Below are 13,043 nucleotides of genomic sequence, written 5' to 3'. Positions count from 1 at the left end.
AACTACAGCCTCTATGGATATAGCCGGTTAAGGATCCTGAGACGAAATCCTGCTGGATTTAGGGTGGCCCTAATCCAACAACAGGTGTGCCATACAGGGAGGAGGCAACATGAAGACAAGGCAGAGATGGGAATGATGCACTACCGGCCAAGGCCCAAGGGTACCAGCCGTCCCCAGAGCCAGGAGAGGTGGGGAGAACTCTGGCTGGAGCCCACTGGAAGTGCGGCCAGCCCAACCCACCTCCAGGTCTCTGGCTCCCAGCTGCAGCACAGCTGTGCTCTCGAAGTGCCACACTGGCCCCTACTCACCACTGTCACTGTTGTCGTCCACCAGGATGACCTCCTTGAGCAGCCACGAGGGTGTGCGGTTGACCACGCTGTGCACAGAGCGCAGGATGACAGACAGGGCCTCGTTGACAAAGATGAACACCACAGAGATCTGGGGCAGGTCGGTGGCATGGGTCATCTGTCTGCACCTGTGGGAGACACAGTTGGCAGTCAGCAGGCAGCATGGTCGTCAGACATGAGACATGCTGCTCAGCCGGCTCTGCTCTTATAAACAGAAGAGCAACAACAGGGCCAAGGAGGATGCCCAGACTCCAAGATTCCGTCCGTCAGAAGCCGTGGGCTTGCATGTTCTGGGTCTCAGCCTACCGAGTCCGTGCTGATTCAGGGAATGGCTGTCCAATCAGGTTGTAGCCTAGTGTGGCAGCATCTATGGTGAATTGTGCACCCTGGGTGTGGCCCGAAACTGAAACCTGGGTGGCAGGTGATGGGCTACAGGGGGGGCAGTGTGACAGTCAGCTGAGGGCTGCTGCCATGGATGTGAAGTCTGCAGGGACCGACTCATTGGGGCTGAAGGGACCAGCGTTGGCCAAATCTAAGGACTGAGGAGTACAAGAAGGGAATGTGCAGGTTTCCTGGAGGTCTTGTTGTGGGGGCTGCGTGAGGGGGGCCAGGCGAGGGGGCCAGGTGAGGGGGCACAGGCAAGGAAGGTCTGGTTCCTAGATGTAATTAAATGTTGCACTTTTGCTAACTAGCCTGTAGAAGGTACCGGGCTGTGGGCTGCTGATATAATAAAAATGGAGGGAATGAATTCACCAGGGGGCAAAGGGAATGAACAGGAACTTAGCAAATGTCAAAAACAAGGTGATGGAAAAGAGAGAAAACAGGAGTAATGGAAAAACAGAAATATACATGGAAGGAGCCCAGTCAATTTTGCTGCCACAATAAATATAAACACACCAAATCTCTCCTTAAGATGGCAGAGACCACTCACTCGGCCACACAGTCATTTTCACACTCTGCACACACTCTCACCCACATTTTCACTCACACACTCACGTTCATGCCTCATGCTCTCACATGTTCACACTTACAACCCTGCTCCGAAAGACCATCTTCCCTCCTATGAAGTGAATGCAGTTGGGGTTTTGAACCTGAGCCATTGGTAGCTCCCCACCAAATGCCCCAGGGCCAGGTGCTGCCCTGGTGCAGGTGGGAGATCACCAGTGAGCCTTCTTAGCTCACAGCTGGAGGGACACAGTTGTTCATCAACACCATGTGGATGTGGCCACAGGTGCACAGCCACGGTGACTTCATCACTCAGAAAAATGCCATCTGACAAGAAGACTACACTCCATTTTTCCTTGGAGGAGTAAGGTTGAAATGTACCATTTTTATGAACTCTCACAATGTACACAACAGAAAAAACAGTTGAGGATATAAACACATCTTGAGGACGACAGCTGGTGGTGGGAAGCATCAGGAATGGAAGGATTGCATAGGCTGATGGGCTGAACTCCCTGCACCTGCTCCCACCTGTTCACTGTCCTCCGTTGTGGTCTCCCTCTTATCTGCAATTTGGAGTCTCCCTGGAATGCAAGTGCCTGAGAGCAGGCTCCTTCACTACCATAGCCCAAGGGCACAGAGCTGGGCCTGCACACATAAGCTGCCTAGCACACATCTGTTAACAAAGGATGTACACTCACAGGCCCTAACACATGGGAGCATCCCCACTGTCTCAACTTGCCTCATCCCAGGCATGGGGGCTGCTGGGGCTGCTTTCTCTGCCTCCCCAAGGGACCTCTGAGGTAGCCACTGGGCCACATGTGGCTGTCCTAAGGACTGGCTCTGTCTCCTGAGGTGGAGGAGGTATGTGCTGGGGGCTGGAAGCGTGAGGCCCACAGGACAGAGGAGTGTCTGCCCCCATTGTGGTGCACAGACAAGAAGCAGTGGACACAGGCAGGGTGATTTCACAGAGGAAGGGGTGGAGACAGTGGGGCCATGGGTGGGGACCTGGGGCCATCTTTAGACCAGGCAGCCAAGGAGGAGCCGTGACCAACCCGGCAGTGAGTTCAGTCCTGCCTTGTTCAGCTCAGCTGAGTAACAAACATCACAGAGAGCTCGGCCTAGACCACAGACATGTGCTCCTCCCAGTCTGGAGGCAGGGAGGCCAGATCCAGGTGCAGGGGGCTGGCTCCTCCCAAGGCCTCCCCTAGGTATGCAGACACTGTCTTCCCACTTTCCCACTGTGTCCTCAGTGGTGGTGCCTTGTGTGTGTCTGCACCCTGCTCTACTCTTCCGAGGGGATTCAGTCATATGGGACAGATCTGGGTGACCCCACTTTGCCTGTCACCTCCAAGTCACATCCTGAGGTGTTGGGGGTTTGGGCTCCTACGTATGAACTAAGGGGACACAGTTCAGCCTGTAACAGACCCAAAGGATAGGGAGGAGCCAGCCACGTGGAGAACCAGGGGACAGGGAGCCTGCAGATGGGGTGCACTGGGCATAATGAGAAACAGGCTGTACTGGTGTGACAGGCTGTGCTGGCATGACAGGATGTGCTAGCATGGCAGGATGTGGAGGGCACCATGACCCTGCCTTGGTGGACGCTCAGCACCCCTCTCCAGTCTCCACAATGTAGACATGCGTTGCCTGCTGCCTCCCTCCCCTGAGGCCATGAGTCTCAGGGATTCATTATGGTATGGCACTGAATGAGGCAGCAGCTGGACGCTAGAGCCCTGCTCCTCGGGCTTCTTGGCCATTCCTAGCTGGCAGTTGGGGCAGAGGACCCTACTGGGCCCTGCAAGGTGCCTGATCTCAAGACTTTCCACGTGATGTAGAGGTTCCTGCCAGGCCACCTGTTCTCCACCCTAAATGTCCATGGCAGCCACTCACCTTGGAGACTTGCCACCTTTATTGGATGGAAAATGCTTTCTGCAAGCTCACGCTCCTGCTGGTCCCTGACAGACACAGAGCTCCTGGGCTGCCAGGTACTCCGGGGAGAGCACAGGGCTCCCAGGCAAGCTGGGGGGTAGAACCTTCCAGACAAACTGCCCACTGTCTGCCCTGCAGGTCCATCAGACAATGTGAGCAATGAGGGGGACTGGCAGGCTTGCCTCTGTGAGAAGCGCAGGGGTGCTGTGACTTCCGGCCATTGGGCAGGACCCAGGGCCTCTTCTCTCCCTGCCCCTTCCTGGGCTGAGAAATGTTCCAGGACAGGTAGGGGAAGCACCCTCGTGTCTCCTCGGTGCTGATTGGGTGGTGCACTCAATCATCGTGGCCGGGGAGATAGGGTGCCCTGATTGGCTTACACTTGGATCACGTCATTTCCTGAGTCCAGGAGTCAGGAAGGGTTTCAGCAGGAGCACAGCCGAGGTGGGGAAGGTGCTCAGAGGGAGGATGGGGAGGTGGACACGATGGTGCTCCCTGACACCCCAGCCCACACTGCGTGGTTCCTAAGGAGAAAGGCAGAGGGAAGATCTGCACGAGGTCTCTGCAGACACCATCCCCTCCCCAGGCCGACTCGCTGTGGTCCTGACTAAGGCTCTAGGCTCTTCAGGCAGCTATCCCTCAGGCAGACACCAGAACACCATGTCCAGGGTCTTCTTTGGGCTGGGAGTCCATCCCGTTGGTCTCTGATGGAGGCAACCAAGAACGAGGTGCGCTGGGGGGTCATGGTCAATGTGTGAGGAGCAGGTGCACAGGGCCAGACTCAGATGGGGTCTCTGCCCAAACATGGGAGGGGGGGAACCAACGGGAGAGCAGGAGCAGTCCCAGAGGCCGGGGCCGATGCTGTGACTGACTTGTGCCCCAGGGGCTCTGGAATGAAGCCATCTGTATGGAACACGCAGGACAGGCAGGACCCAGGTGGGAGTCCACGGGAAGCCCATGTCGATGACACCACTCCCTCGGCCCGAAAGATGCGCCCCTAAGTTTCCAACCAATAAAGCAGGCAGGTCTTTCCAGATGAGCTCTCCATAGCCTGGACACACATGTTGCTGGGTGAGGTCAGTTCCCTGAATCATTTAAGCCCCATCTATTTAATGAACTTAGTTCTGAGTCCTGGATTACATGGTGGACCCTCTGTGCCGTGGCACTCACAAGATGACCTCTCCATCTTCCCATCTCTGCCTTAGAAACCACCATCTGGAAGAGATTCTTCCCCAGCAGTATTGCTTCTTGAGATTCTTCTCAGTTCTTCCAACAAGAGTAAGTCCCATTCGGGGACTAGAAAATTGACAGGTCACATCTATTAAAGGATCTGGTGCTATCCAGACAGTCTTCGTAAAGATAGTGCATCTACTGTGCTCACGATGATTGTAAAACACAGGATAGATTCATATAGAGCTTAACAAATACTGACACTTATGACTTTGGACGTGATGGAAACTAAGCTAGCTTCAACTCCAGTGCCTGGGCTGCCCCCTCCCTGAGCCCAGTAATACCCATGTGTATCTGGGCACAGCTTGTAGGGACACCTTGGTAGAGGGACACAGCAGGGGGAACCGCCTGGGGAACACAGGAGTGATGTACACAAAGCAGATGCTGATTTCTGTGTGAAATTTTGGAGATGTGGTTTGGGGCAGCTGGAGGCTGGGGTGTTAGCAGCCAGGCCCTGCTGCCTCATCACTGTGCCAAGCATGGGGTCATCCACAAGCCTATCTGAGCCAGCAGCTCTGGTTCCATCACAGGAGGCAGGGAAGGAGGGAAAGTTCATGCCCTCCCCACCAGGCACAGTTTCCTCATGTCCATATATGTCCCACTGGCCAGATCATGACCTCTTGGCCACAGCCACGACCCCCTGTGAGGGATGCAGGAAATGCAGCCTTCATATGGGCTTGGGCTCACCTGAATTTGGGGTTCTATTAAGGAGGAAGAAAGGGAGAAAAGATAGGAGGGCAAGCCTAGGGACTGATGGGGTGGCACCACTGCCCAGGACCCTGTCACCCATGGGAACGGTGGGCTCCATGCTTAAGGTTTCCTGAGGAGATAAGCCTCCCGCACAGCACGGGAAGACCAGGATGGCTCGGGGCCTCCTTCACATCTTCATACTGGCATGTTCTTGCTTTAGCAGGGCCAGGCATGCCATGCTCCCCAAGGGAGCCCCGCTCATGATAAAGAATCGGGGACATCAATGCCAGTGACAAGACCCTGTCTGCCCTCACCTGCCCCCCCAGTGCTTCCAGGGTGGCATGCAGCTATGTCCACCCATTGCGGCACCCCTCAAGACGTGGAAGCTGGACCCTTGTCACAGAGAGAGACACTGGCCCCACAAGGACCACAGGCAGGATGCTGTGGGCCTGATCACCGTCCAGGGTCTTGAGTGGGCAGCGGCAAGGGGGCGTGCAGACAGTCCTGGGCTTAGGCACCCCCGTCCACAGCCACACGGTTCCACGGGCCAATCCTGCAGGCCTCATAGGGCTGAGTGCGGCTGCTCACCTGCTGCTAGACATTTAAATTAGTGCTTCTGAGAGGACGGGGGTCTTTTCCAGGCACACTTCCCAGTCAGGGTGATGCCGTCTTGCTCCCTACTGCGTTCATGTGCAAGTCACCCCCCTGGGAACACGGGCAGCTCACAGGTTGTTGTTGGAACCAGACACAGTGCAGTGTGCATAGCTCATTTTGGCCTAACACAACTCTGCATTAAAATAACTTCTCTTACTCAGAACACACTCCCCTCCCCCATTAGAGCACGTTTGTGTTAAAGCCAGGGCAGGTGGAGAGGGCTGTTGTCAGGTAAGGCTGGACACTAACGAAGAGATAAAAACCTGGCCCCGCTGAAGATCAGGAATGTCACCACCAACTGGGCCTCTTGGCCTGCTTGTGTCACCTCCTTCCTCCCTCCTCAGCGGACAGGACAGGCCACGTGAGTGGGGTTGGCAGGGCTGCACATCACTGGAGGCAGGCGGCCCTCACATCCAGCTCTTCCACCAGAGCGCTGAGCTCCCCATGCCGCTGAGCTGTGGCTGCTTTCAGGACTGCTCGGCCCCTGCCGCGGCTGGGGGACCCACGCCCCACCCTCCCTGCAATGGCCATCACAGCCCTCTGGCTCCCCACACCCCTGCCCCATCTCTTGTTCCAGCTTAAGCCAGTTTGATGGATGTTCTGCCTCTTGGGGTTGAAGGGGTCCTGATCCGGAGTGCACGCTGGACGGTACATGGTGCAGGGGCACGCTCACCTGAGCTCAGGGTGCAGCGGGAGGACCCCATCTGGCCAAGCGCTGAGCTTCTCCCTCAGCAGATGGGTCACAGAGGAGCCAGAAGGCTCAGGGAGTCTCTGTCCACAGGAGCTTGTGGCCTCTTGGCACAGGGTTTCGTCCTAACCCTGCCCTCAGCCAGGATGCTGAGGATCCCAGCTCGGGGCCTCAGCTCCATGGGGCAGGGAGAGGACCACCCGCCAACTCATCAGCTGAATTCTCAGCCAGCCCCAGGATCTGAGGCAGGTGTCCCCACAACCCTGAGAGGCCAGAAACAGAGCAAATCAAATACCACAAGTGCCTGAGAGGAGCAGATGAGCATCCTTGCCTCTCACAGCTTACAGACGGGCAGAAGGGCAGATGGCCCAGGACACACGAGGAGGTTTCTGCAGGGCTTTCTGGGAAAGTGTCCTCTGTTCTTGAGGCGAGAGAAGATGCAGGACCATATTTGTTCTAGCCCTTCAGGACGGTGTGAGGATGTGAGGAAGCTTCAGCAGCCATGTTGTGACCATGAGGATAGACATGGTGGAGCAGAGAACTGGGGAGAGCTGGGTTCCCTGACGCTGTCAGCTGCTGCCGGTTGAAGGACTCTGGACACTGACGGCAGACTTCTGGTTATGTGAGGTCAGGGATCCCATCCTTGCACAGCCTCTCATAGCTGGGTGGTTGGGTTTTTCATTTGACATGCTGTCCCTCTGTTTGGGGGGACCCCACTCATCTCTGGAGTGTCATCAGCCTATGTACCCCAAACACTGTCACACATGGTCTGAAATAGGTGCTCTGGCCACCATGCTTCCTGAAGAGGTCACAGCAGGTCACACCCCTGTGCTCCTCTGCCCAGACCCTCCCACCACAGCACCTCCCAGTCACGGAGTATGGTGAGGTGAGGCCAGGTGTGTCTGAGCAGTCAGGAAGAGCAGGAAGCCTTGGTGTTTGTGTGCTGGGCCTTTGTTTTTGGAGCCCTGAGGTACCAGAGAGGCAACCCGACTGCCACATGTAGGTCCCCCCAGGTGGACAGCTGGCGGTCGGCATCCACACGCGCAACAACCCACAGAGGGTGCCAGCCATCCCCCTGCCCCCACCACTAAGCCTCCAGCTGAGTCCACAAGGTCCTGCTCAGAGAGGCCACCCCTGGCACCGCATCTGAATTCCTGCCTCCATCCGATAACAGCTGGTGTCACTGTAGCTGGCAGTGCGGGAATTTGCTAAGCAGATAAGCACTGGGCACACAGTGGGTGCTTCCTGCAGATGCACTGGGTGCCTGCGTGTGTGTCAGGTCAGACGGCTGGGCTTTGTGCGGTGGGGGCTCTGGCTTAGACTTCACATCCCCACCCAGAGCCAGAGAAGCAGGAAATCCTCAACCACAGGGATGCTTCTAAGAGGATTTATAAACCCGCAGAGGAGCAGGGGTGGTTATGAGGCTCTGGAAAGCCTATTCCAAGGTCTTGGTTAGAACGTGTGGCAGGCACGTCATGACTGGCCTCACAGGAAATGGGGCCACGGCAGACACTAATGAAAATTTATGGGGATGCCCTCTGTGCATCAGAGGCAGGATGGAGGGGGAGGAAGTGGCAGCACTCCCCTCAGGGGAGCGGCGAGTTTCACCTCCTGACGACAGGACGCACATCTATCTCCTGCCAGCGCCCCGGGTCCAGGGAGGCTGCCCTTCGGAAGCCACGATCGATGTCTCTGGAAACAGCTGCCTGTGGGTTCTTGGAAGTGTGTCACCCAGGGAGCATGTCTGCTCGGTGTGAATGCTGTCTGGGGGCGGCACCTGCCTGCTATGTGTCACACACTCCCACACTCATGGGAACACAGACACGGGTACACAGACTGGGGACACAAAGGAAACACGGAACTAGACTCCCCAAGCTGAGGCCAGCCATCCATCCAGGCAACTGGCTGCAAGATCTCCCAGAAACATGTGTATGTCCACACATGTGCACGCACACATGCCCAGCACACACCACACATGTGCACACACATACACGTGCATGCACATATAACAAACACACATGTACATCACACAACACAGGTGCATGTGTGCACACATAATACACATGTGTACTCATTAATGCCTGCATGCACATTCACTTGCATGTGCATGGGTGCACAGCTCAGACACACGAACACACAATTACACGCACACACACAACACAGACGTCGTAGTTTCATTAATGTGCCCACACAGAGTAACATGTGCACACACACAGCATCTCACATAGAGACCCAGGAACACGCCACAGAGAGAGACGGATGGCCCAGGAAAGACATGAATGGCTCATATTTATTCGAGGTGACGGCCTGAAGATCGAAGGGAGCACACATACCCCAGATTCACTGTTGCACAGACCTGCATGGGTGAAGCAGCTGCAGCTGACTTGCACTCCTGCTCCAGCCATCCCTGCCTGTCTTCACAGAGACAAGGCCACAGGCCGAAACGCAACCCCTGTCCCTAGCCATGTATGCAGTCCACCCTCAGACCAGACCTCAGAGCAAAGGCTTGCAGAGCCGCACACAAACACCTGCATGTCAGGAACAGGGCACTGGGGTGTGCGGAGGTCCCCCTACGCCCCACCTCATTCAGACTACATGAGACAGTCACAGGGGTTGCAGAGTCACTGCTCCACACGCTGACAAGCCCAGCCACCACCTGGCAGGCTAGAGGCCTTCATGCACCCAGTGGAGTGAGCAGGCTATGGGAGTGGCCAAGGCCTCCAGGAATCCCTGGACCATCAAGAGTGTCACTACTCTGGTGGCCTGTGACCTCCAACCCCTCCAGTCTCTCTCTCAGATATCACTGACCCACCGGGGTCCTAACCTGCCAGGGTCCTGCTCAGTATGGAGGTCTTCTGTTGGCTGTCTCCCTGCAGCCCTGTGGGGCCTCTGAGGGTGGACATTGGCAGGCAAAGGGGCATTGAGGCCCCAGGAGGTTTTATAGCCAGCCCTTGCCCCTGACAGTCTCCAGAGCCCCCATCCCAACAAACCCCCAGCTGCGAGGGAGCCGAGGGACAGGCAGCCTCCGCTCTCCCCATTTGGCTGCAGCAAGGTCAAGCTACTCCTACCCAACCTCACGGGGGTCCCCTGCCCTCCTCACAGATGCCTCCTTTCTGGGCACAGCCTGAGGGCTCCAGGGCAGGCAAAGGGAAGGGTGTCACCTGCTAGAACTGACCACCCAGGCAGGATATCGCTTGGACTGTGGTTCTGTGATCCCTGGTGAGTAAAGAAACCAGGAGTCTTTCCCTGCAAATAAGCCCCATATCACACTGCACGCTTTCATGATGCCACCCTGGTTTTCCCATCTCCTTGTCTGAGACACTTGCCTCTTCCGACAGACCCTACACACAGCAGGCATCAGAGGAGCCAGGACCCAGCATGGGGTGATGGACTCCAGCTCCTCTCGCATACCATCCACTCAATCTGAGTTATTGGAGCTGATGGCCAAGATGTTCATGGCACAGACAGTTAATATGCATGAAGGCTCTGCAAACGTGTAGCAGAGAAGACATTACTGCACACGATGGAGGCATGGCCACCTATTTTTATGATCCTGTTTAACTTGGATTTGCCAGTCTCCCTTTCATCATCCCATGGGCCAGGCTTAATAATCAAGATGTTATGTGCTTTGTGGCATAAATAAAGCTGCTGCTTAATTAGAAAAGCTTCCTACCTCCAGACAAAGGGAAATCAATAATGTATCTAATGGGAGAAAGCAAGTGGGGACCTTGGTTTGGAGCAGACTGAATGGTCGGTTGGGGCAGGCACACCTGTGCACACATGCAAACACAGACGCATACACACAGATTCACATGCACACCCGTGCTTCTAGGGGCTGCCCCTGTCAGAACCCAACACAAGGCCATTTCTCATTGGATGGGGCTGCTCCACGGCCGTTTAGAGAATCAATCTAAAAGCTTAAGATGGGCTTAGACTGAACATACATTTATGTATGTACTCAGTTAGTCATCCATTGATATTTGCTTAGGGCCTACTAAGCGCCAGTGTGGCTGTGAATGTGTGGCCACAGGGAAGGCTCCCACAAACACCATTAGCATCACAAACCACAAGTCAACATTCCGTAGTAGCCCATCCCGGCCTTCCTCCTGCTCCACAGCCACGTGACTACCTCCAACGAGGTCCCTATCATGGCAACTGTGACCTGATTTCCCATCACGGCTCCTGGAAGGCCTCAGTGGGTGGTTCTGGGCCTGGGACTGGGTGTGGGCCGTCGTCACAGGGGCTCCAGCAGCTGGCCCCTGGCCGGCATGTCTCTCCACATGCTCTCAGGCCTGTCCATGGGGTGCTCTGACCCGGCACATGTGGGCTTCCTCCCACCATGGCAGCTTCAGAACAGGCCAATTGTTTACACGACAGTTAATGGGCCAGTGCCAGCTCTGGGCCGGGCAGGGTGGATGCCCTGGGAGCTCCTTTGCTTCACTTCTCCCCTCCTCTACTGGATGACCAGCCACAAAAGCCCATGCAGTCCCAAGGGGAGAGACAGAGAGTCTACCCCTTGAGGCAGAGTCCGTGCCTGGTCTGCAGGCTGCACTCGGCAGCACACCCATCTCAAATGTGCCCCATGGCAACGGCCAGGCACCCTGCCTGCAGATCGGCACTAGGGCGTGGGTCTCCCTAGGACTCGGGGTGTATGTTCAAAGTCAAGTTGACACGAGGGCTGTCACCACATGGCTAAGCCCCAGGATGCCATCTGCCGGGGGCAGCAAGTCCAAAGAGGCCCAGGGGCCTGCAGGACAGCTATGGCTCGGAAGGGCTTCTTGCTGGTTCTAGTCTGTTATCCGTAAGCATGTGGGGTGCGGGGTCTGTGTGTGGCATAGTCTTCAAGGCCTCCCAGTTTCTTTGGGGAAAGAAATGGATATAAATAAACATGTCAGAAGACGAAACACATGTTCTCTGTTTGGGGAGGCAAAAGTTCCCCAAAGCTGTGCCTCTTCTAGTTGGTTTCTGTAGATCAGATTTCTATCAAGCAAGACCTATTGTCAACGTCTGCCTTGATGTCTTCTCCTGTAACCTGAGGCTGACTGGGAACTGATGGCTCCTGTCAGGGTTTACTTTGGCTGAGGAGCCTTCCTCAAGAGGGAGCCTCTGCCATGCCAGGGAAGGAGGGTGGGTCGCAGTCCTCAGAGGGAGAGCCAGAGGAGGCCAGGCCCCTAGGCAAACCCGAGCACTTGGAGATGCCAGAGGAAAGTGCTCTGGGGACTCGGTGTGCAGTGAGGACCAGAGGAGCTGGGAGAGCCCTTCAGGAAGAAGGAGACACAACCCAAACTGCTTAAGCAGATTTAAAATATATGCAGCTTTGTGTGTGTGTGTGTGTGTGTGTGTGTACACCGATTGATGACAGAACCTAGAGGACTTTTCATTCATCTACTTTACTGCATATACAGCAGCTGGATGCAGGTGCTCCTACTACGGCACTGAAACCGGATTCCTCTCCCCCTCCCCCCTCCCCCCCTCACCCCCACCCCCACTGTGCCACACCCTGCACTGGATTTGTCCTTGGGTTCCACAGCTGGGCTGTGGGAACTCCAAGCTTTCCCCTTATACAGGTAACATGGTGTAGCTCCCCAGGTTCCCATTACCGCAGTTTTACTTTGGCTTAACAGCCTGATTCCCCCCGCCCCCCCCCCCGCCCCCAGACCTTGCGTACCTCTAAGATGCACTGATTGGACAGGCCCAGACCAAGTGACAGCCCTGAGCCAGTGGCTGTGGCTGGTGGACATGATGCCCTAATTGCCTTAATCCTGAGTCATGTGACCTGCTCTGCTCAGGACTGGGAAGCTTCCACGTGTTCCCATGTGGGAAGGGGAGCTGGCACCCAAAGAAAGAGAACCAGGTTCCAGGAGGGAAACAACAGGCTCTATCACGCATTTTCATGTCTGTTCTATAAACGTGTGCTCTGCCACTGGAAGTGCGTACGCAGCAGGACGGCCAGGAGAGCCCTGCCCTCAGCCCAGGGCTGGCATGGTTGGCCCGTGAGAGGACCAGTGCCCTTACCCCATGGGCTGGAGGTCATCACCTCCCTTATAACCTCTGCTGTCAGATGAAGATGGAGATGCCAACAGGGACAGGCGACCTCTTACTGCTTCCAGTGCATCGCTGGTGGCTGGAAGTCCCCCTAGGCTCACAGCGACACAGTGTGGGAGGTGGGCACCTCTGTGCACAGGAAGGGGTTAACAAAGCACTCTGGCTAGTCCACATCCTGCACAGGGAAGGTCTGGCCCTTGCCAGCTCCAGCTCCAGGGACGTGACTTGTGTGTTCTTGGGACACCCTGCCTGACTAGAGTGTCGTTGGTTACCACTCAGGGTAGTCTATGCTGCTGCGTGGTTTATGCTGAGCCACGGGGTCAGCCTGAACTCTGGGGGCTGGAGACAAAGGTCAGTTGGCCAATAGAACCCTGGACAGCAGGGCTCGAGTGGGCACCTGTCATCCGTGTGGCCATTCATCATTGCTGGGAGAGTTATGTACCGTCTCTGTGACACCCCTGGGAGGGGCAGCTGGAAATTCCCACCTACTCTCCCTTCTTGCCCGCTCAACCCCTGCCTTA

At 56.1% G+C, this 13,043-nt stretch overlaps 1 protein-coding gene across 3 annotated transcripts in view; it reads right to left on the bottom strand.

Annotated features, from left to right (window-relative positions):
• GALNT9 (polypeptide N-acetylgalactosaminyltransferase 9) overlaps positions 1-13,043 on the bottom strand; it is an 80,058-nt gene that overhangs the window by 38,332 nt on the left and 28,683 nt on the right. For all 3 annotated transcript variants that reach the window (XM_077875163.1, XM_077875162.1, XM_077875164.1), the window contains exon 3: positions 309-475. In XM_077875163.1, the coding sequence (XP_077731289.1) occupies positions 309-475 (167 nt within the window). The remainder of the gene's footprint in view (positions 1-308; positions 476-13,043) is intronic.

This window comes from Canis aureus, chromosome 27, assembly GCF_053574225.1.
Source record: "Canis aureus isolate CA01 chromosome 27, VMU_Caureus_v.1.0, whole genome shotgun sequence".
Taxonomy (NCBI): domain Eukaryota; kingdom Metazoa; phylum Chordata; class Mammalia; order Carnivora; family Canidae; genus Canis; species Canis aureus.
This window is presented reverse-complemented; position numbering and strand designations above follow the sequence as displayed.